The sequence below is a fragment of the Opisthocomus hoazin genome, chromosome 1, assembly GCF_030867145.1.
Source record: "Opisthocomus hoazin isolate bOpiHoa1 chromosome 1, bOpiHoa1.hap1, whole genome shotgun sequence".
Lineage (NCBI taxonomy): Eukaryota > Metazoa > Chordata > Aves > Opisthocomiformes > Opisthocomidae > Opisthocomus > Opisthocomus hoazin.
Genome location: NC_134414.1, coordinates 71,896,710 through 71,921,520, shown reverse-complemented (window position 1 = coordinate 71,921,520; position 24,811 = coordinate 71,896,710). Strand labels below are relative to the sequence as shown.

Below are 24,811 nucleotides of genomic sequence, written 5' to 3'. Positions count from 1 at the left end.
TTCCTCAACGGACAGGATAATCCCTTACATCAAAATTGCTTACTCACTTTGGTCCTATCCTCCCTCTTGTTTTCCCATATAGATTTTGCCCATATTGGTAGAGAAATTGCAATTCTTGTTTAATTAGTCATCTGCGATTTTCGAACACAGGAAACCAGTAAAATAAACCAAGTTTCTATATAATGTGCATTACATGTGCTAGTGTTAGAGAGGAACCCCAACACAAGATGAACTTAGGTGGATCCCAGAAATCCAGTCAACACTGAAGCACGTAACAAGTGATACACATGTATGCATGTAATTGTATGTATGAAGCAGGAATACAGTATCATTCCTACCCATTTTGTCATATATTGGGAAGGATGTGGCCTGCAGAATATCTCACATACTAGACAGAGAATTAAAATATTTTGTTTAAAAACGTCTCTCAAGCTTTCTCAATGGACCAAAGAGTCATCTTTGGTTAAGGCCACTAAAACACATCCTCTCTGTAAATTCCAAAGCTTTTTTAGAATTACATCAGTATGGAAAAATCTGTGTTTGCACACAGTGATACAAACTCTGTCAATATTTATGCTTGGTTTTCAAAGATTTGCAGGAACCACCACAGTTTAATTGTTTTCCTACCTGGCACCCAAATGCCTTAATTTATTCTTTCCAAACACATGCAACATTTTTTTCAAATTAGATTGCCATCCCCCATCTTATGTTTTTATTCCTGACATAGTAGGGCATCTATACCCAGTTAAGATTTGTTTTCCAAAAGATTTGTTTGTTGAACTGTTCAACTGGACAACCAAATACTTTTTAAGGTTTTTTTTATTATTGTTTTTTTTTATAAGCCTTTGTGCTCAAACCACAACTTGTAGTATTACTATAATGAATGTATCTGTGTCAGTGAACATCAAGCATCTCAACTGGTTTACTGAGGTTACATGCAGTATCCTTTGTACTGTTCCCTTTGATACATTATTTATCAACTTTAAAAGGAAAACTGTTTTCACTTAAAGTACACAAAATATGTGCTCCTTCAAAACGCTTCCCATGCTGAAAAAGTATTCTGTTTTGCAGTATGAATTCAACACACTCCAACATATTCTCTCTCAGGCTTGTATACACATAGATCTTATGTAAAATCACGTAGACAAACTCCTTGTGGATTTGATATGTGATTTGAGCACAATATGCTACATTTAGTCAGATCAGTCTACGTAGGCTGTATTTTTAATGAAAGTAAGACTGCTTCTAGATACCATAATGTTTTATGCAACTTTTGTGGTTTGGTGGTGGTTGTTTTTCATTGAAGTTGTTCTACAAATGTGATGTCTGCTTGTTAGAAAGGAAAAATGAGAAACTAGTTTTGTTCCTTCTCTTATTAGATGGTACTCCTGTTTAGAATATGAATAGCTCTTTAGAGGGATGGCATTTTTAACCTATACAACACAAATCAACAAACCGTAAAGCTATGCTCTCACTAACTTCTTTCTTGACTTTCTTCCTGAAGGAGGCCAGCTTTCTCTGTTGGACCTGTAACAATTAAGTAAATACTCCTAGAAAAAAAGGCGCATGCACAGGACCGTTTTGGGATAACTTTTCTCAGAAATTCTCAGAGGACATAACAATCTGCACATCCAGGATAATGGGGTTTCAAACCCACAACATTATCAGCGACTGTCACATTCTGTTCTCTGGCAGAATAGTTTTTCAGAGGGCTGAAATGCAAGATAGAAACAAATAGAAGGAAGGTTCGGAAGAAAATGAACCAAACCCAAAAGGCGTATCAAAACCTATGAACTTTAAAGGCATTTCTCTACTTTCTCAAATTCATCCCAAACCCTTTACCTCCCACAGAAGAACAAAAGTATTTTATAATAAAAACCATGTTCAGAATTTGCTATTGAAAAGAAACTTGTGAGCAAATGTCACAATTGGCTATTATCAGTATCTCAAAACCCATCCTAAATTATTTTCAAATGCATGAAGTAGCCCAAAATTAAAACTGGAATCATGATTCTTTAACTGGCTGTATTAAAAGTTACCAGCAAAAGTTCAGCTGATTTACCTTAAAATTTTATCTCTTCTTACTGATCTATGCTGTAATGCACGAACCACCTGTGCATTTGGGGTTTGTTTTAAAACCAAATAATTAACTAGAGGTGCATGCAATAACAATAAGTGTGATGGCTTTTGTGATACTGATGCAGTAAAGTACCACATGTATCAAAACGTTTTATTAATTTAAAAGATTACCGTTAACATAAGGAAGATGAATGCAGTTATTCCTAGAATGAGGATTTCTTTATTCCCTTTGCTTTCTGCATGCAACTTGCGATAATACGGTCCGATGAGGTAAGTCTTTATAACAAGACATATAAGAAAAACAGCAGCCAGAGAAAAGAGAATTTGGCCAATCAGTATCAGTATTCTCAGTATTTCCTTGAAAATGCTGGAAGAGAAGAACAAACAAAACATTTCTTTCCAGTGCTCTCATGCCTTCCAACCAGTTCCCCTTAAGTGAAAATATTTAATTCCACAGATGTTCAAAACTGACTATCTACGGTAAGATATTTAGATACAGTAGTAAACAAGACAAATATTAAATCTGTTGAGTGCCCAGCAATCTCTTTTACAGCCTAGAATTTACTTCCATGTTGATTCAAAAGGATTTTTGTTGATTGATCTTCAAGGTAAGCCATCAGGCTCAATAATACTATCATATAGTCTTTGACAAAAATACGTCTTGAGGGAATAAAGTAACTGAAGAAATTAACTTGTTTTCTACAATAACAAACTTCTCACTACAAATTTCAAGTACTGGACAGGACTAAGGCAGCTAGAGCAGCAAGAATATCCTCACACAACCTGGCAAGTACAAATAGTAAAGGGAACTCACAGAATAGAGTGAGTAGTTTTCACAGAACTGACATTAACTGTAGTACTCTCATATTCATATTTGCAATCCATATACTAATTGGAAGGGGGGGTGGAGAAGATACATACAATTTTTTTTTTTTTTTACCTGGAATATGTGCTCGCTCCTGCTTGAATCAGTGTAGGCATGACAGCTATAAATAAACCAAGCTGCACATCCTGCATCACCAACATGCCAAGTAGTACGCTACTGTAGTCAATATCCCCTGTACACCAACAAAGAAGTGATGGAAACATTCATCAGAATTTAAGAATATTTGCAGTGCTCAGAAATCTAGAAATGTCTTAATCAAATGGAGGCTAAGTATAGTTCTCAGTGGGGTAAGGTCATTCAGAGCATTCTGTTGTTCCCCCCCCCGTAAGTAAATTAAAAAAAAATATATATAAAAAAGATATATTAAAATATTAATAAAATATTCACATGAAGCTTCTGTTACACAATAAAAATACAGACTTTGCTTAGCAGTTAAGCAGTAGTTACACATTTACTGGAGCTTCTTTACTGAAAACACACAGTCTTTAGAATAACAGACACATATAAGATCCAGCATGTATAAAATATATGCTTTGAGTTTAGGCATTAGAATATGAATATTCTAGGGAGTAGGGAGAACTTGAATGCAGTATGCATAAGGGAGGTTTAAGTGGAAGAAAGCAAGATGGCAAAACTTCTGAAAGGAAACATTCAGAAGTGTTTGAGAAGCTAGCAATATGGCACTTGAAGGTACTTACTTGAAGAGCTGTTAGCTATGAAAGACTACCTGAGCTGGTCTTAGTTTGCTGAAGAAGGATGTGAATTATTTAAGTTAGCATTTCTGCCCTGATGATAGACTGGTAATAATGGTCTAACCTGGTAACCTCTTAAAAAGTACAAGGATTCCAGACCCTCAGTGAAGTCAATTCTTAACCTGGAGAGTACTGACTAGGCTACACTGTATTCCTCCAGAGAGGACTGGTTATCTAAATAGCAAGTACACCTCATAACGAGTACACACAACACTGGTCAGTGTTAAAAGAGGATGATCACTTGTAAACCAAACTTAACAGTGGGGTTTGTTTAGTTTTGTTTCATTTTTTAACTAGTTTATCTCATAACATTACAAAGTCAACTTCTTTCAAATTTTATTGTAGATGTTACAGTAGTCCATATTTAAAACCATACTTGCCTTCTTTGTCGCCTCGAACACTGCCTGCAAGAAATCGTGACACCAATGGCGTGCTTGATAAAGATAAACAAGTGGAAATGAAGACACTTTGTGTTGGTCTAATTTGGAGCAAGTGTCCCCACAGTAAACCAAAGGCAATCATCAGAACTGTCATGTAGCAGGGTCCTTGCAAAGATATTTTCCATACCTTAGGAAGAAAACAAGCTCTTATGATAAAGTCTGATGACACTTTCCTCACTGATAAGTTACAAGGATTTTCAGCGCAAACAAGCAGTTAAAGATGCATGATTTGGGGCTGCAGCGTTGGGCCACAGAAGCAATGCGCTGTCATCCTATACATCCTAAAACTCTGAAGTTATTATGCCTAGTAGATAATATTCTATGCCAGAAGGCTCATTACCAGGAATTAGGTAAATTTCGCAGAGCTCACAGACAAATTAAGGGCCAAAGGTCCAGCATGGGGTGAAATATATTAAAATCATCAAATGGAAGACCAGTTATTTGATGTGATTCCAGGGCGACGAAAAAAATGGGAGAGGCAAAGACCATCATCAATACCAACAGCCCATTCCACACTAGTGAGCACACAATTCTGAAGTAACAATTTACATACTACAGTTTATGAACCCTTGAATTACTGATTTTTATCTTTGATTTGACATGGACTAGAAATAGCGGATTAAGATGAATGTTCATAAATTTTAATACATTTCAATTAAAGCTTTTATAGTCTCATGAACTCACAACCATCAGTTTAGGAACAAATCACGCAATGCAACTCTTTACATACAGTCCTTATGTATTTTTCAGCAGTATTTTCCACTATTAAAATTCTAGCTGGTTTATGAGACAACTGTGGGTTTTTTTAATTAAGACCAAAAGAAACTTGTACTTTTTTACTGAATCCTGATGGCCACATCATGTAATATTCCAGATTGTGCTAACACACTTGCAGAATCAGTTTATTAGCCAGTACAGCATGTATCATCAACTCTGCACGCAGTACTTCACAAACCGATTTTTTTAATAACAGGACTGGCAAACATCACTGGATACTCCATAACAGCAACTGACTGTTGCTGCATGTTGAAATAAAGGAGAGATGGATTGCCATAAATTGTGTGAGGTTTTTCCAGTAATCTGTTTTACTAAAACAAAGAGGAATAGCAAAAGTTTTACTGAGACCGAATAAATAATACATTCTGTTCTTTCCAAAGAGTTAAAGAGAAGAACCGTCACATTTGTCTTTTTGAAAATGTGGAGTTATATCAGCATATTATGGGGAGAATGTAAAAATCTGAAATAGAACTGATAACTTCAACATTAGTAATTAAATCCTCTAATGTAGAGGTATTATACAAAAATACCTTTCTTAATCTTTCAGGAGAAAATTCCAGACCAACCACAAAGAGAGTGAAGAATACACCAAACTCTCCTAACGTCTCTACCTGTACAATAGACTGTAAGAAAAAAAAAAAAAAAAATCAGTGCACAGCAGTCTACTTACAATACTAATTCTAAGTTCACTTATGAAACAAATTGTTTCTGATTATGTTTCCACAGGCAGTTCACTTGCTGGTCATATAACATCAGAAGTGCCTCAGCATCTTTAGGGTTCAAACATTTTTCCCATCACCTGGCTGCTACTAGATAACTTGGTTGGATAGTGCTGGTCACCCAAAATGCACACGTGTGTTGATCTAGGCAAGCTTTCTTGCTTGTTGAAAATAACTAGGTTATGTTTTGTGTATATGCTTATTAACTCCCCAAGGCTTGCACTCCAGAAGATACTTCTGGCTAGTTATTTTATTGGCCTATTGGCATAATCATTCTGCTAGGCTATAGTTGCTGTTCTGCTATCTGCCCCGTAGACTCCGTGCATCCATCTCTCAGACCAGTACAACTACCAGCCTTTCCCCTTCAGAGAGAAGCGTACAACAGCAAGAAAAGTGGCTGTCTTGTCACAACAGAAAAACCTAACATTTCTTTTCCATGTATTTACAGTCCAGAGCAGAAGAGGACAGAGTCTATCATCAGTCCCAGAGAAGTGGGGATGGAAACGATCTTCCCTGCCAGATTAGAATCTGCCTGCCTCCTCAGTTCCTCTGACATTCTACATTTTTTATGAAATACAGAAGAGAGAAGGAGAGAGCATACAGAAGAGACCCAGTCAACATGAACATCATCCGGATGAATAATGTTTAATCACAGCTCCACAAGAAACAGGCAGCTCACTAAGATATTGTCCTAAAGAAACCTCCCTCATCTCTGTTCTGACCACATCATCTTCCTCGGCATAAGTCTCTGAAAATTCATTGTTGAATCTCCTTCTAATGCCAAGCTTACAAACTTGTTTTTCAGTCTCAGTAGTCAAGCTTTCCAGACCTTCTCAACCCAGGAGTTATGTATGACACGAAGGTTATTATTTAATTTCAATTTTAGAATATGAAATTTTGCAAGTGTAGCATTGGCCTTCTCTTCCAATAGGAGATCAACAAAATCCTACAATTTCTACTCATCCCTACTTACTTTTGAGCCCAACAGCCATTTTCAACAAACGTCCACGTAAGAGCAGAGGTTGCAAAGACAGTAAGTTCCAAGCAGTTACGTGGATATCAGTGGAATAGACACGTGTAACTTAATCGGACATTACCACGCAACCTCAACATGTGTTCTGTTTTGCCTGCTGGCTAAACAATCCGTTAATGCACACCAGACCACTGATCAAGACATGTGCAATGCCTAGCCAACACCAGCCCACGGTTTCGTATTGAGCTAGTAATCAGGGTACACGTGATGGAGCTAAAAAGGTTCCAGAGACTTCAGAAATGTGGGCAGGGGACTGGAAAAGAACTAGGGTGACTAGGATGGATAAAAGAGCTACAGAGATGCAAAATAACCCTCTAGGAAGCCAAACTATGCTACTCCGGGAACTACTTTTTTTAAATACTTCCTCCACTGCCAACACTGACTTTGTGCAAGTTTCTGCATGTCTGATGTAATTTAAATAATTTGGCTCTCAAATGTAACGCTTTACGATTAAATATGAAAAGAAAAAAAAAACCAACCAAACAAAAAACCCTGACAATGTGCAACCTTCAGCTTTCACTTTCAACAATTGCTTAGGTCATGATTATATAGGAGAAAAAAACCTGAAAACAAAATGATTCAAAGACATAAAATTTTAAGGCCTCATTTTGCAAAGGTCCAGGTTTGGGGGACTTTTTTTCTTTAAATACATTTGAGGTTGGCAATACCATATTCTTCTAAAACTACTTTCCAATATTTCAACAAAATGGAATCAGTCAAGAAGCAGCTTGCACACTTACCTTGATACTATTTAGTCCTGATGGTCCTAAGAGTACTCCACAGATGATATACCCAAACATGGTTGGCAATCCTATGGTAGTGCACAGCCAGCCACATGGCAAAGACAACATTCCTATTGTCACAATATCCTAAATATATAAGGTTTACAAATGTGTTAATATAAAGGACACAAAAATTTGTGATGAAATTAACGACTATTATCTTTCAAAAGATACATAGCATTGTGAAATTAAATGTAGAATCATAGAATCATAGAATGGTTTGGGTTGGAAGGGACCTTAAAGATTATCTGGCTCCAACCCCCCTGCCATGAGCATGTGTTAAAACACATGAAAGCTTGTCGTATAAATCGGAAGCGTCAGACCAGTCCTTGCTATAAAACTACTACCAACTATGCGTGATTTTAAAAAATTATGCCCTGTGAGACTTCAGCTATTAATCATTCAAGACAGAGACAATGTCAGCTTTCGCTGTGGATGGGTCCCGGGCAGCCCTGGCCTGGCTGGGGCAGCTGTGCCCTCTGCCCGCTGGAGATGCTGAGGGACTCCCACTCCACCCTCAAACCCGAGAGGCTCCCAGAATATTACCTGTTAACAGAAAACACAACTTCAGTAAACTAACCTGAGCACTTTGTTATAGGTGTGAGCAATGCAGTTATGAAGCAGATGAGGTACTGACCTTAAGTAACTGGTAGCTTAGGGGATTTTTAATCAATTTATTAAATATTTTAAATACATTATAGGAGGTAGGCAGTTTCCTGGGGAATTGTGGGGGGAATGACACTTTGCATTATAACAAAATGGTGAAACAGATCCTTTTGTTTTGTTTTTTTTTTAAAAATCCCGATCTAGTTATTCTTCATGAAGCACAAATACAATTGAAAAAAAATGTATGTATTTTCCAGCATCCTTTTTTTCATCACAAGACATAAACAGATAAATTCTCACTAGTGACAACATGCAAGTGGCTTATCAGGCATAGGAGTAACTTGCTTTTAACACTGTACAGTCCAAGAGAAGGAGTGCTCTGTCCCAAAGGTGTAACAAGTTAACTCAAACAAAAATAGAGATGATTCATGTGGCACGATGAACAGTCTCGTGAAAACTATACTAGGAGGAGGGAACACATTGGCCAGATCACCAGCAGACAGGAGAATCATGAATGCTAGGGTAACTTTAGAAGGACAAATACTGAAATTCAATCCAACCAAGCAGTACTGGCATGCAAACTAGCGGGGCTAAACCTTACCAAAACAAATTACAAGAATGTCTCTAAAATGATTACCTTTATGAAATGGTGATCAGCACGAGGAATGGTTGAATCTCTGGGCTTGGTAAGGATATACTGATTGTTCTGGGAATCAATAAGCATACTAAGACCTAAGTCATCCTCCACTTCTCTTTTTGAAGCATTTCTTTTGGAGTTGGCTTCATCTTCCTCCACCCTTAAAACTGCTTCAAAGTTCACACCTCTTACCTGTAAAACAAAGAAAGCAAATAAAAAAAAAAAAAAAAGGGTGAGGTGTCAATGAAGCATACAGCGAAAAGGGAAAGGTTATCAGCTGTGCTTGAAGTTGCTCCAGAATTTGTTGACGCTGACTAAAGATACTGCACTTACTTCTTAAAGGAGTTTTTCAGTCTCTTTATCAAAACTTGATGTCCATAACTGAAAAGGCTATAATTTGCTTTGTATTTTTTTTAAAAAAGGGGTTTTCCAGACCAAAAGATACAGGGTTTCAAAGCTGTAAAATTCCAATTGAGTGTTTTCCATTGCATCTAATCTGAAACACGTTTTTTAAAAAAAGCTTTATCACATTTAGAACACAAAAAGTTGGATTGAAATGTAACATTTTATTCCCTCAAACAAAAATAATTAGACATTACAAAGTGATATTCCATTTATTCAGTTTGCAAAAATCTGAAATAATGATCCCATTCAAAGAAAAAGTCACTGTCCTGTAAATTTGAAGGAGAGAGGAGAAGTGTTTCTACCTAGTGCTGTATTCAGTGCCTGTAATTACAAAGTGGAAGACACAAGGATGATGTCATTATTCACAGTATTTTAAATAATGCAGATTTTAACCAATAATCAGAAACCATTAAAGTTGTTGCTTCTTTTAGACTGCAGTAAAGAGAGTAGGCTGTTGTCATTCCGATGACTGACTACAAAACATTCAACTTTGCTGGAGGACCGTATTTTGCCCAAGCAACTCCCCAGTTTAATGAAGAAACGCATTCACATAAACCATCTATAAAACAGCCTCCTATTTTTCTTTGCTGATTCCCCAGCACGTTTCCCCCAAACTGTTCAGATATATATTGCATTTTGAATATTTCATATTTAACCTGCAATTTTTATCCTTTGCTTCCACTCCTCACATTGGGGTGAGTGTGTATAATCAAATAAAAACTTTTATCTTGGAAATGACCTCTTTCCCTGCTTTTGGACATCATGCAATATGACAGGCCTCTAAAGAACTGGAATTCACTAAGAATCAGACAGAGGGGGGGAAAAAAAAAAGAATTTGAAACAAATTATGAAGTTTGCAGAATTATTCAGAAGCATAAAATAGCTGCTTCAGACATCTGCATTGCCAGCTGTTGGAGTCAGAGGCCGATGGCCGGTTTTTTTTATGCATTATGTCTTTTCACCCTTTTTTGCCAAAAACCTGTCCTTTTATATATAATTTGCCTTTACGTCCCTAAGCTCCCCACTTACCAGGCTATTTTGCATTCCAGAATGAGGTGTCCCTTGCCAAGTCTACGAGATCAAACCATGTTTTCACATGAGAGAAAACAAGAGCAGCTGCACGCCACGTACACGCAAACTATTCTCATACTATTGCAGCAAAGAAGAAAGGCTTCCAGAGGAGGCTGACAGGGGACCTTATTGCTCTCTACAACTACCTGAAAGGAGCAGGTGTTCGTCCCTTCTCCCAACTCGATAGGACAATAGGCAATAGCCTCAAGTTGCGTCAGGGGAGGTTTAGACTGAATATCAGGAAAAATTTCTTTACTAAAAGAGCGGTCAGGCATTGGAACAGGCTGCCCAGGAAGGTCGTCGAGTCCCCATCCCTGGAGGTGTTTAAAAAACGTGTAGATGTGGCACTTCGGGATATGGTTTAGTAGGCACGGTGGTATTGGGCAGATGGTTGGACTTGATGATCTTGGAGATCTTTTGCAACCTACGATTCTAACCAGAATACACAATAAGTGCCCAATCCTACTGTTTTTCTGTCATCTTTGCTCCTGACCTCCTCTCCCATGCCCTCGTATCTCTCCAGGGATACTAAAATAGACCTTAGAGCTTACTGTTATGTGTTGGCTCTGCATAAAACACACTTTACACTGACTTTCACACCAGAATTATTTCACTGTTCAGTGCAGTGTCCCCATCTTGCAGATGACTAGTACTTTGCCTAAAAACCAAAATGCTAGGAAGCCAACATCTGTTCTAGTGTCTTCTTGGGAATTTAATGTTATGGCATCAGTGATAATATTTACTAAGAAAAATTATAAAATACATCAGCAGTGAACATCTACTTTGAAGTTCTGGAACTCCAAATTCATACAGAGTTTGTTATATGTTCCTTTGTACTTGGTAGCTTGTGTATATGGAATCTAACTAAATTTCTCTGCATCAAAATTAAAAATGTATCAAAGATCATGTAAAAGCAATGCAATTGGATAAATACATTCCTCATCTAGTGGAGTTCACAGTCGAGGTCAGAAACAATGTTAGGAAAAAAGGGAAGATGTTTATGAGATTAAGAGAATTATGAAAAAAAATCTTTATTTTCTGCGTTATATATAAATTATACATTGTGTGGACATTACAGTGCATTTTTACTTTTACAAAAGAAAAGTGAACTGACAAAAGACAGACTACGCTAGAAGAGCAAGAGTAGATGGCACAGGTTCAGATGAGCTTTCAAATACTAATAAATTTGAGGGAAAACAGGTATTTTCAGGATTTTATTTCCTAAATCAGCAATTCCTGAAAGCAGGTTGCACATAACAGAATACAATGCGCAAATACTCTTGTCTTGCATTAAGTGGGTTAGCTCAGATTATTTTTTTTGTTTTCATTTTTACCTACTACACTTGTCTCTCTGATCATATTTTCATAGAAGCTTTTGTATCTTTATTAGATTACTGATGATTCTATTAGAGCTTCTTTGTTCTAATGTTCCCGCGTTCCAGCTTAAGAGAAAACACGCTAGATGTTTCTTGCAAACATGGAGATGCGAACAGCCCTCCAAGGCCCACGCGCTGGCATTTTGCCAGTTAGCAGGTGCAGCAGAGGTAACCCCATTCCGGGTCTCTTCCAAACATGCCGCTGTATCCCAGGGGAACAGGAGAGGGCACCCCATCAACCACAGCCCTTCCTCGCTGTTGGTCCTGCCAGGGGGATACCCACCGGGTACAACAGTTGCGATACGGCATATATGAAATAAAGAGCTGAGAAATAAAGAACTCACTTTATCTCAGTGGAGTGCAATTGCAAAAAATGGCTTGGCTGTCTACTACAGAGCAACCGTTTTTCCTCCTCAGCACAAGTCAAGAGCTATATTCGCCTCAGAAGTCAACCCACAAATCAACAAAAGCCTTTCACGAGCAAAAGCCGAATAACATTGCAACCCATATTTATGCAAACAGGACCAATTTAGAGAGCCAGTCTCTGAGGATAGCACAATGGAAACACCAGAATGTACTCCCAGTTCCAAATACACACAGCCTTACCTGAAGGATACTGTCCATCATGCAACACAAACAATTAACACTGCCAACAGGCCAAGGTACGAAAAGCAGAGGAAGTCAGAAGTGAAAGAAAGGAACACCACATTTCAAGTCCTTACCTTGAACAATATATCTTTTCCCAGACTGTGAAAACTAACTGCAAGGATTCTTGTTCTCCCATAACTTTCTCAACAAAACAAAAAGAGAAAAAAATGGAAACTATGCTTAACGTGGTAACTCCACATTCTGCAAAGTCTAAATGTCACGGTCCCCACCACCACCACTGAGATGTCCTAACTCTCAAGGGCTGTATCAGTGAGACAGACTAGACTTGCCGCTGTCAAAGTGCCAGCTGCAGGGAGGACTTCCACATTAAAAACACAGAAATCACTAGCAAAAAGGAACAATTATTCCTGTTTGCTCACTCCTAACAAAGAATCATTCTATCACTATGTCCTGGGTTTGGCCAGAACAGGGTTAATTTTCACTGGAATCCAGGAAGGGGCACAGCCGGGGGGTGGGGGCTGACCCCACCTGGCCAAACAGAGCCTGGTATTCCATACCATGTGCCGTCACGCTGGGTTCCGGTGGGGGGGGGGGGGCGGTGCGGCGGGAAGGCACTCGCGGCTTGGGCGGGCGCAGCGCCGGTCCGGTTTCGGGAGAGCGGCTGTGTACGGTTCGTGGTTGTGTTTTCTCCTTATTTGTATCGTTGTTGTTCCTGTTTTCCCTCTGTTTGCTGTTCTGTTAAACTGCCCTTATCCCGACCCACCAGTTTTCTGCCTGTTTCTTTCCATTCTCCTCCGCACGCCGGCGGGGGGAGGGGCGGCCGCGTGGCGCTTTTGTTGCCGGCGGCAGCCGAAACCGAAACATTAAATTGGCGCCCAGACGTGGAGCGGGGATAACGGCAGGGCTGAGCAGCGGGTGTTAAAACTGCTTTCTTAGATTTTGTTAAATTTTGTTATACGCATTTTTCTGTGTTAAAATAGTCGCCGGTAAAAATGTTTCTGACTTTGATCAAATATCTCTGCTACGTAAATCCTTACTTGCTGTATGTGTTTGCCGCCGTGCTGTTTGTTACCTCGGGAAAGAAGATCAGGATGATGATTTTGCTGTACTGTACGATATCGACTTATGATATGATAACATCACTGTGCATGAAATTAGTCTTTTATTTGCATGCGGCACTGCGGTCATTTCCGTACCTCGGATCCTATGTCTTAGATTTTGTTAATAATCAAACCCAGTCTGTGGGGAAAACCGAAGGGGATACCTTCCCCCACTCTTTCGCCCCCCCCCCTCTCTCCCTCAGGCTGGTCCTAACTGCTTTTGAGAATTTCGAGTACCCGTGGGATGCTCAGGGCAGCACTCTCCTTTTGTTATGCCTCCTGAATGGGTTGCAGGTTTTGTTTAGGGTTAAGCAAGTCGTTAAGAACATCGTGCAGAGACCTGCCCCGGGGCCGGATAGCTGTGAGTGGCTGGGTGTGTGGGACAGCATGGGCAAGTACCTAGGGCAGTGGACACCCCCGATGTTTTTTAAACTCACCCCTGAGCAAGTACAGAATCCGGACAAACTAGTAAAATATCTGCAAAAAGTGTGCTGCCACCCTGGGAACTCCAGAGAGACACAGATCACAGCAACGTGCTGGGGTCTGGCCCACGCCTACCGAGCTGCACTGTTTAACACTGTTCAGTGCCCTAAAGGGGAAAGAGGGGGAAACGAAGCAGCAGGCACTGCGGCTGGCGCTGCCCCCCCAGCCGGCCCTGCAGCCCCTCCAGCCCAGCAGGCAGTCACAACCCCCCCGACTGGCACCGCCGCTGCCACAGCTGCAGGGTCTGCCTCGGTTTCCCTGGCAGGCACAGCAGCTGCTCCAGCCCCAGCTCCAGCTGCAGGCAGCGTGGCTGAGCCCAGTGACCAACCTGTGCAGGTAGCAGTCGCCCCTGTAAAACTAAAGAAAGACGCAAAGAGAGCAGATCGCTCCGGGAGGGATGACGATGAGCCAGGGTCATCACGGGAGATAGAGACAGAGATCATCACCCGGTCCCTGTCCCTGAGCGAGCTGCGAGACATGCGCAAAGATTTCAGCCGCCACCCAGGCGAGCACATTGCCACCTGGCTGCTGCGGTGCTGGGATAACGGGGCCAGCAGCTTGGAATTAGAGGGCAAGGAAGCCAAGCAGCTGGGATCCCTGGCCAGGGATGGGGGCATTGACAAGGCCATTGGGAAAAAGGAACAAGTCCTCAGCCTCTGGAGGAGACTTCTGTCAGGTGTGAGGGAGAGGTATCCCTTCAGTGACGATTTTGTATGCTATCCTGGCAAGTGGACCAATATGGAAAGGGGTATTCAGTACTTGAGGGAATTGGCTGTGCGGGAGCTGGTTTACTGTGACACAGATGATGAGCAGGTACCCACAGACCCAGATGAACTCCAGTGCTCACAATCCATGTGGAGGAAGTTTGTGCGGAGTGCACCCTCCTCGCATGCCAACTCACTGGCAGTTGTAAACTGGAAAGGTAAAGACACACCAACAGTGGACGAGGTGGCTGTCAGACTCCGCCAATATGAGGAAAGTCTCTCTTCCTCCCTTGTCTCAGCTGTGGAGAAACTGGCCCGGGAGGTGCGGCAAATCAAAGAGAACATGTCCTACTCGCCACCTGTACGGGCCAGTGTCTCAGCTATTAGGGGCAAGCGTTTCCCTGCTCAGGAGAGGGAATACAGAGGCTATACACCCCGAGGCACCCTGTGGTTTTACCTGCGTGACCACGGAGAGGACATGAGGAAGTGGGATGGAAAACCCACCTCAAGTCTAGAGGCCCGAGTACGTGAGTTGCGAGGTAAAACAATCACAAAAGGGGACTCTGTTAGGAAAAATGCCGCTCCAGTTTCCAAAAGCCAGCTCTCCAGACCAGGTAGACAGTTCGACCTTGATTCCGATCCTCTGGAGGGGACCTCCAAGTCATTTTTACAGCAGGTGAGCAGCAATTTCTCTGACGAGGATTAGAGGGGCCCTGCCTCCAGCCAGGTGGAGGAAAGGGACAACCGTGTCTATTGGACGGTGTGGATTCGGTGGCCTGGCACGTCAGATCCACAAGAGTATAAAGCTCTAGTGGACACTGGTGCACAGTGTACTTTAATGCCATCAGAGTTCAAAGGGTCAGAGCCCATTTGCATTTCGGGAGTGACAGGGGGGTCCCAAGAGCTGAGTCTACTGGAGGCTGAAGTGAGCCTCACTGGGCAGGACTGGCAGAAGCACCCCATTGTAACTGGCCCCGAGGCTCCGTGCATCCTTGGGATAGACTATCTTAGGAGAGGCTATTTCAAGGACCCAAAGGGGTATCGGTGGGCTTTTGGCATAGCTGCTGTGGAGACGGAAGAAATTAAACAGCTGTCCATTTTGCCTGGTCTCTCGGAGGATCCTTCCGTTGTGGGGTTGCTGAGGGTTGAAGAACAACAGGTACCCATCGCGACCACAACGGTGCACCGGCGACAGTATCGTACCAACCGAGACTCCCTTCTCCCCATTCATCAGCTGATCCGCCAGCTGGAGAGTCAAGGAGTGATCAGTAAAACTCACTCACCCTTTAATAGTCCCATATGGCCAGTGAGAAAATCTACTGGAGAGTGGAGACTGACAATAGACTACCGTGGCCTGAATGAAGTCACACCACCGCTGAGTGCTGCTGTGCCAGACATGCTAGAACTTCAATATCAGCTGGAGTCAAAGGCAGCCAAGTGGTACGCTACAATTGACATCGCTAATGCATTCTTCTCCATCCCTTTGGCAGCAGAGTGCAGGCCACAGTTTGCTTTCACCTGGAGGGGCATCCAGTACACCTGGAATCGACTGCCCCAGGGGTGGAAACACAGTCCCACCATTTGCCATGGACTAATCCAGACTGCACTGGAAAAGGGTGAAGCCCCAGAACATCTGCAGTACATCGATGACATCATTATATGGGGCGACACAGCGGAGGAAGTTTTTGAGAAAGGGGAGAAAATAGTTCAAATCCTTCTGAAAGCCGGTTTCGCCATTAAGCGAAGTAAAGTCAAGGGACCTGCCCAAGAGATCCAGTTTTTGGGAATAAAATGGCAGGATGGGCGCCGTCAAATCCCAATGGATGTCATCAACAAAATAGCAGCTATGTCTCCACCAACCAGCAAAAAGGAAGCACAGGCCTTCCTGGGTGTTGTGGGTTTTTGGAGGATGCACATCCCAAATTACAGCCAGATCGTGAGTCCTCTGTACCACGTGACCCGGAAGAAGAATGATTTTGAATGGGGCCCTGAGCAACGACAGGCATTTGAACAGATTAAACGGGAGATAGTTCATGCCGTAGCCCTTGGTCCAGTCCGGTCAGGGCAAGATGTCAAAAACGTGCTCTACACAGCAGCCGGGGAGAATGGCCCAACCTGGAGTCTCTGGCAGAAAGCACCAGGGGAGACTCGAGGTCGACCCCTGGGGTTCTGGAGCCGGGGATACAAAGGATCTGAGGCCCGCTATACTCCCACTGAAAAAGAGATTCTGGCAGCATATGAAGGCGTTCGAGCTGCTTCAGAAGTGGTCGGCACTGAAGCACAGCTCCTCCTAGCTCCACGATTGCCGGTCCTGGGCTGGATGTTCAAAGAGAGGGTCCCTTCTACGCATCATGCCACCGATGCTACGTGGAGTAAGTGGGTCGCTCTGATCACCCAGCGCGCCCGAATGGGAAACCCCAGTCGCCCAGGAATTCTGGAGGTCATCATGGACTGGCCAGAAGGCAAAGATTTTGGAGCATCGCCAGAGGAGGAGGTGACACGTGCTGAAGAGGCCCCACTGTATAACCAGCTGCCAGAAGATAAGAAACAGTATGCCCTGTTCACGGATGGGTCCTGTCGCATTGTGGGGAAGCAGCGGAGGTGGAAGGCTGCTGTATGGAGCCCTACACGACAAGTCGCGGAAACTGCCGAGGGAGAAGGTGAGTCCAGCCAGTTTGCAGAGGTGAAAGCCATCCAGCTGGCTTTAGACATTGCCAGTCGAGAGAAGTGGCCAGTGCTCTATCTTTACACTGACTCTTGGATGGTGGCCAATGCCTTGTGGGGGTGGCTGCAGCAATGGAAGAAGAACAACTGGCAGCGCAGAGGCAAACCTATCTGGGCTGCCCCATTGTGGCAAGATATTGCTGCCCGGCTAGAGCAGTTGCCTGTAAAAGTCCGTCACGTGGACGCCCACGTCCCTAAGAGTCGGGCCACTGAAGAACATCAAAACAACCACCAGGTAGATCAGGCTGCTAAGATTGAAGTGGCTCAGGTGGATCTGGACTGGCAACATAAGGGTGAACTCTTTATAGCTCGGTGGGCCCATGACACCTCGGGCCACCAAGGAAGAGACGCGACATACAGATGGGCTCGTGACCGAGGGGTGGACTTGACCATGGACACTATTGCACAGGTTATCCATGAATGTGAGACATGCGCTGCAATCAAGCAAGCCAAGCGGGTAAAGCCTCAGTGGTATGGAGGACGATGGCTAAAATATAAATATGGGGAGGCTTGGCAGATTGACTACATCACACTGCCACAAACCCGCCAAGGCAAGCGCTATGTGCTCACAATGGTGGAGGCCACCACCGGATGGCTGGAAACCTACCCTGTGCCCCATGCCACTGCCCGGAATACCATCCTGGGCCTGGAAAAACAAGTCCTGTGGCGACATGGCACTCCCGAAAGAATTGAGTCGGACAACGGGACTCATTTTCGCAACAGCCTCATAGACACCTGGGCCAAAGAACACGGTATTGAGTGGGTGTATCACATCCCCTACCATGCACCAGCCTCTGGAAAGATCGAACGTTACAATGGGCTGCTAAAAACCACTTTGAGGGCAATGGGGGGTGGGACTTTCAAAAATTGGGATACCCATTTAGCAAAGGCCACCTGGTTGGTTAACACCAGAGGGTCCACCAACCGGGCTGGTCCTGCCCAGTCAAAACCTCAGCGCCCAGTAGAAGGGGATAAAGTCCCTGTAGTGCACATGCGGAACATGTTAGGGAAGACGGTTTGGGTTAGTCCTGCCTCGGGCACAGGCAAGCCTGTCCGCGGGATTGCCTTTGCTCAAGGACCTGGGTGTACCTGGTGGGTAATGCGGAAGGATGGGGAAGTCCGATGTGTACCTCATGGGGATTTAATTTTGGGCGAGAATAGTCCATAAATAAATTGTATAAAGTTAGTTGTTAAATAACCCTGTCACTGTCTGTTATCACTGTTATAATTGTTATAGTTTGTACCAGTAGTAGCATAGTAAGAATTGTCCAGATTAAAGAAGGATGGACTTTTTCGATGAAAACCTAGCAGAGCACAGCGATGATGGAACTGGACCTGGTTTTCAACAACTGGCATCCAGCAACTTCATCAAGATCAACATCTCCTGCAGACTGTGGGCACGGGCTGCACCAGATACATCAGCCGTGAGCTCCGGATGCAGCAAGTGACCGCCCATCACCACACATCACCTCCCCTGCCACGGAAGACCATAACGACAGATGGAGCCTGAAGTCATGGATTAAATGAACTCAATGGACACTTTAGAGTGATGATCCATAGACTAAAGGAATGATATCTGGAGACAGGAGAAGTGGTGGTGATCAACTGGACAATGGGGGACCTGGGCATGACGTAGATGGTATGGAATAAGGGGTGGATAATGTCCTGGGTTTGGCCAGAACAGGGTTAATTTTCACTGGAATCCAGGAAGGGGCACAGCCAGTGGGTGGGGGCTGACCCCACCTGGCCAAACAGAGCCTGGTATTCCATACCATGTGCCGTCACGCTGGGTTCCGGTGGGGGGGGGGGGGCGGTGCGGCGGGAAGGCACTCGCGGCTTGGGCGGGCGCAGCGCCGGTCCGGTTTCGGGAGAGCGGCTGTGTACGGTTCGTGGTTGTGTTTTCTCCTTATTTGTATCGTTGTTGTTCCTGTTTTCCCTCTGTTTGCTGTTCTGTTAAACTGCCCTTATCCCGACCCACCAGTTTTCTGCCTGTTTCTTTCCATTCTCCTCCGCACGCCGGCGGGGGGAGGGGCGGCCGCGTGGCGCTTTTGTTGCCGGCGGCAGCCGAAACCGAAACACACTAAATACTTTCTTCTGTTGAAAGGGAAGCAAAAACAAATGTAGAGCCAAAAGGGCTTGGTTTCGGTTTTTTTTAATAGTCACTACAATCCTAACAACTATTTAACACAAGAGAAACACCCCTACAGTGCAAACATGAACTAAAAAATAAATGTACACCAATGAAAAGACTGCGTCTAAAACATCACTTACAGATTTGTTGTCATCAAAGGCATGCTCTTCTATTTCCTCTTCCAATCTATCAGCTGCCTTCCTGACATCTTCTAGAATTTCATCAAGCATTGACAGGCTTTTGTTTTGATGCTGCATGTTCTTAAGGGCTTCAACTTGATGTTTTTCTGCTGCTAAGAGTTCAACGTATTCCATTTCTTCCTGTTGAATTTTACAACACACAGATAAAGTGCTGGCCAGGCCTTCAAGCAGAAAAACATTTGACAGTAATGTACACTTCTTTTGACACAAAACATCTTACGAGTGGAATTGCAAAAGCAATATACACTTTATAATGGTATTTGAAGATTGCTTTCTCTTGTGCCAATTTTTGTTGCGAGAAGCAGGCAAGAAAGACAACCACCAAATGAGATAGCCAATAATCGCCTTTTCTAATCCATTAAATGGTAGAGCTGTCTCAAGGTTACGACCCAGAAAAATACAAGAAACTTTGAGGAACTCTAGGAAACGTTTCAGAGCCATGTAAAGTTTAGAGCTCAGTGCTTTACCAGGTAAGTATAACAACCTTGAAAGCATAGCTTTACTAGCTACAACAAACAAATTGGAAGGAAAAACACAATGAATCTTAGTATTATAGGCCATTTTATAAACATGGGAAGAGGTCTGTTTATGGTTTTCAAAAATTACAATAACTGTGGTAACAGCTACAAAAAAATAAAAGCAGTTGGGAGAGAGTACAGATGAGCAGTCAAGCACTCTAGCTGAGGTTCCTGTTTATGCCTCCCAAGAAGCATTTTTCCTATCAGAAGTAAAATACTTTGTCCATCTTTTTGGTTTGGGCCTTCTATGAACTTGCACTAATGACTTCTGAAATCCATTTCTAGGCTTCACAAGTAGAAAAAGAAAAAATGCTGATGTAGTTTGATACGGTGTAAAAATATTTGAGTAGCTTCCCTGATAAAACTTGTGATGTTCCTTTTCCCTTTGGATATTTCAGGTTCAAAAAGAGAACTATAAGAAGTTTATTTACTGATCAAGACTGGACTTAACACTGCCTCTTCTACATGGTTACTAAGACAATAACCAAACATAATACTTTGTGTATTGACAGAGTATAATTTAAGTTTTTGGGGGAAAAAAGGTAAGATGCTTCACTTCACATGACTACATTCTTTTAAAGGTGCACAGGTTGAGAGAGAGCACCGCTATGAATAAGGAAACATACGCAATGCCAGGCTTCTTCCTTTCAGTTAGATGCAGGATGCTGAGAATATTCAGATGAGAGAGACCCTAAATCTGTTCTTTAAGAAAGCCAATATTATTACCAAGGAAAAAAAACAGACCAGGCAAAAAATACAGGCAATCTCTAGGTCAAACTGAATTCCCATAAAACACAAGTTTCTGTCTCCATTTTAGATGCCCTGCCACACCCAGTTAGAAATCAGACAGAACACAGGTCTTCCTTAGGTTGTGTGTTTTATCTGCCTACCCCACACAGATATCTTGGATAACCTGGGCATCTAAAATGGTCCTAAACTCCTATGTTTAAATAACTGGAGCATTCCCTCCTCCACATGTTTGTGGATGGGCATTTTTCCCCTTGAACCCTGCAAGAACATGCATGTAATTTAATCAATTCCTTGAAACTAACACAAGAGTATGTTCGGTGCAGCCTGTAACTGTAGCTTAACCCTTTTAAAATCCTGACAGTCAGATGAATACTTCTGGTTGTGATGAAACCACAGAATTGCTGGCTCTTGCCTGTTGATGTTTAGAATTACCATAGTTACATTGGCATGATGAAATTACCCAGTTCCTAACATAACTGGAGTCGGGAAAAATGTAACTATTAATGTGCTTGGCCCAGTGTCAACTGCTTTCGTTCTTACACAACACAAGCAAGACTCTCATGCAGCCTCAAGTAAAAATGTTTCCTATCTGTTGTTCTCCGCTAGCAGACATTGCTTGGAAGATGTAAAAAACAGGCCCCATATGAGCTGCAAATTCTTTCCTCAGTCAGCAGGAACTTGGAACGAAAGATGGAACAGATAAGGGTTAGATTCTTTCCCCTCAAAAATGGAACAGGTTTTGGGTGGAGAGAGCTGATCAGTCCCTTGTGCCAGCTGAGACAAACTGGCTGAACAGTTAGAGGTAAACTCCAGAAAAAAAAAGGCTCCAATTTGCAAGCAGTTAACTTACCCTGAGTAGAAGAGCTTTGAAAAATCTGAGTTTAACTGTAAGTTGCTTTAACTAATGAAGACAAAGATTTTTGTGCTCTGCTAAAGTGGCATCTCTGTTTTCACCTACAGAGCAGAGTCACGGCAGCAGAGTGGGACCATCGCAGAGAATGGTGTCCATGATAAGGACAAGCCATCTCAAACACCCTGCTACATGTTAAGAAGAAGCGCATCACAGTATAAAACACTGTTCTGCAACTCATGCTGGGATTGGAGACACCTGATCACAAGGTACATACCAAACAATCTTTTAAGCAGGGTAATACAGGTAAGCATTGTGCTCTAAGCAGGAGACTGGAACACCGAGAAACACATGAGCAAAATGAAGTGAAATTAAGCAAGACTTTGGGGCAATGCTGGTTAAGAATGCAGTGTTGCTGTTGCCCTCCACTGTTTAATCAGGGATGAAAAAAGCACATTTAGAAGAGGATGCATCTTTGCACTACTTGTGAGTTATTTTTTCCATCAATATCTGATCCAAGAAATTAGAAGCTGATTTTGTTGTAAGATTTTGTTGCTTTTTCCTGAACCTCCACACAGTTTCCTGGAGCAAAGGAAGGCTGAAGCTATCTTCAGTGCGTCTTCCTTCCTCCCCCCACGAATGATTCCACTATACCTTTTCCCCAGCAGCAGAACCAGCAAGAAATGCATCAAACATACATACATATCCCAACACTAAAGACCTCCAAACACTTCAACTCAACAGAAATAAAATTAAGGGAAGAGTCCAACATGCTCTACAGTCATTTGTATTTTCCATTCAATCACTGTTTAAAAAATGGAAAGGAGGTCTTATGAATACACTAACAAAATAATAGTCATAGTAAAATGAAACTGGAACAAAATTGGACCTAATGGGTGTCTTCTGAAGTAAGAAGGCCAAAAAAAGTGTATCCCATGTAATTCTCATCTTTTTGGCATGCATTTCCCCACTATCCTTTGTTTCACTTTATATAACAATTGCAAAGTAAGAACAACAAATATTCTGTTTAAATAATCATGTGCATGACATAAGAAGGAAGCGTGTAAAAAAACTGCTCATTCAAGTAAGTATCTTGATACGATAATACAAAGAAAAAGCCTACACTGTCCACCTCTGCAGAAGTAAAACTTTGAAAGGACACACATCATTATACACACAGGCCTCCTTTTATGAGAAAAATGAAGCGGCATCAGTCTCAGGTTCAAGGATAGATTACTTCAGCATTTTACAGTGACGTTGCCAAGAAGTAAGTAAATGAGCAAGAAGATTCTGGACAGCTTCATTGCTGCTATTTTAAGAGCATGGAGAAAAAAAAAAAAAAAGGTGAAAAATCAAGTCATTTTCATGACAATTGCTACCACTTCTATGCAGCAGAGGCTGGCACTACTGTTAAGCGCCAGTATCAAGTCATATTGAGCACTGCATTGGAAGACAACTAGATCCAAGCTACTCCCTACCCAAATTTGTCACAATTCAGTCTTTGTTTTCACTGCACAGGCACCTCCAGTTGCCCAAGTCTGCATCTCAACTTCAACTGCTACCAGCCTTCCTTGCCACAGTTCACTGCACACCTTTCTTGCACACAATCTCTTGCCATCTTCACCTGTTAAGATCTGCACACCTCTCACACAAATGCCCTTCAGAGATTCTCCCAGCTCAGATGCTATATCCCAATTACATTTTTTTTCCTTCTCTTCCTCCCTTGCACAAGTGAAGCCTTTTCTTTTAACAGACAGAAAACAAAATTCCTCATATTTTCATTCCTCCAGTGGTTGAGGGATAGAGCAAGGAAAAGAGCAATCTGAATACCAAATCAATTAAGTGACATTTTCTCTCAATGGGAGACTTTCAGTACACAGTCTGAGAACTATCAGTCCAGTAGACAGTGGCAGATTGTGCACACCCTAACAGCTCTGCTTTGACATGGAAACTCAAATTTTCCAGGAAGTACCTGTGCCCAACTGTTAGTCATCTGTGCTTTTCTTGGTAAAGTTATCTCAGCCAGCTCTTTCTTGGAAGCGCTGTTTTTCAAACCTGCACTTCTTAGGCCAGGAGTACTATACTGAGATTAAAAACCTAGTCATTGCATTATTTCAAGTGTCCACGTTACCCACTTCTATACGAATATGGAAATAAAAGGCAAGTAGTCCTTGTGTTTAAATAGTAGATTTCGGTTCAGCAATTCTAATTTAAAACAGAAAAAACAGTTAGTATTTTGCCAGTTTATGGCATTATTTCCACTCCGATAATCCCACTGGCTTATCTAGTGCAACTGTGCTATGTGCACTGACTCACTTCTTGTATTCCTTTCCCTTTAACATAGTATTAGCCATAAGTCTTATGATTATGCTTAGTTTTGTTTTGAAATAAGAACTATTGACTGCTAGTAAGTTTTAAGCTCTACACCAGAATTACTTGTAATTTTACTAATGAGAACAAATGCTTCATTCAAAATCGATTATATACAGCAAAACATGGCGAGTTTCATGTAGATCCACTTTTTTATTAAAACAGATTGAAACCATGCCAGAATAAGATCACAAGTAGAATATTAATACTCTAGTAATAAACACGGGGGAAACTAACCTTAATTGCAGCTTCTCTCAAGGCTTCCAGTCTCTGTCTGCTGCTTTCTTTCATATTTACAACATCTTTGTAATCACCCTGTAGAGCTCTCTGGAGGCCGTGGATTGCTTGAAAGACCGAGTTTTCACTTTCATTTAACTCCTTTTGGAAAATTTCAAAGGTATGCACCTGAAAAAGTTTCTCTTCATCTGACAGTCCTGCATCCTTCTCAACTGCTCTTATAGCATTTTTTAGTTTGTTGAGAACAACGTTCTTTTGGCGAAGAAGACCAGACAGTTTTCTGCAGCTCTCCAACACCCACTGCTTCCTCTGAGCGATAACAGCTCCTTTCCCACGGTGCAGCTTTATTGCATGCTTCACTACATCTTCATGTTCTGCAGGATTCGCTAACTGGCCACAAGGCAGTGAAACCAACGTCCACAGGGAAATAAATCCAGTCGCCTTCATTCTTCACGTTTTATTGCTGTTGGGAGAAACTGGTAATCCAGAACTGCTCAAAGCTTTCTGCTACTTGGTTTCTGCATCTCCAGCACGCATACCATCCTGCAAGATAGTACCAATCAGTCATCAAA

At 42.3% G+C, this 24,811-nt stretch overlaps 1 protein-coding gene across 3 annotated transcripts in view; it reads right to left on the bottom strand.

Annotated features, from left to right (window-relative positions):
* SLC9D1 (solute carrier family 9 member D1) overlaps positions 1 to 24,811 on the bottom strand; it is a 45,930-nt gene that overhangs the window by 18,145 nt on the left and 2,974 nt on the right. For all 3 annotated transcript variants that reach the window (XR_012764475.1, XM_075425315.1, XM_075425305.1), the window contains exons 3-10: positions 24,240 to 24,782; positions 19,455 to 19,634; positions 8,712 to 8,903; positions 7,427 to 7,555; positions 5,465 to 5,557; positions 4,098 to 4,284; positions 3,020 to 3,137; positions 2,251 to 2,446 (exon numbers count right to left, since the gene is read on the bottom strand). Coding sequence is in view for 2 of the 3 variants with exons in the window: in XM_075425315.1 (XP_075281430.1) it covers positions 2,251 to 2,446; positions 3,020 to 3,137; positions 4,098 to 4,284; positions 5,465 to 5,557; positions 7,427 to 7,555; positions 8,712 to 8,903; positions 19,455 to 19,634; positions 24,240 to 24,686 (1,542 nt within the window). In the remaining variant the exon portion in view is untranslated. The remainder of the gene's footprint in view (positions 1 to 2,250; positions 2,447 to 3,019; positions 3,138 to 4,097; positions 4,285 to 5,464; positions 5,558 to 7,426; positions 7,556 to 8,711; positions 8,904 to 19,454; positions 19,635 to 24,239; positions 24,783 to 24,811) is intronic.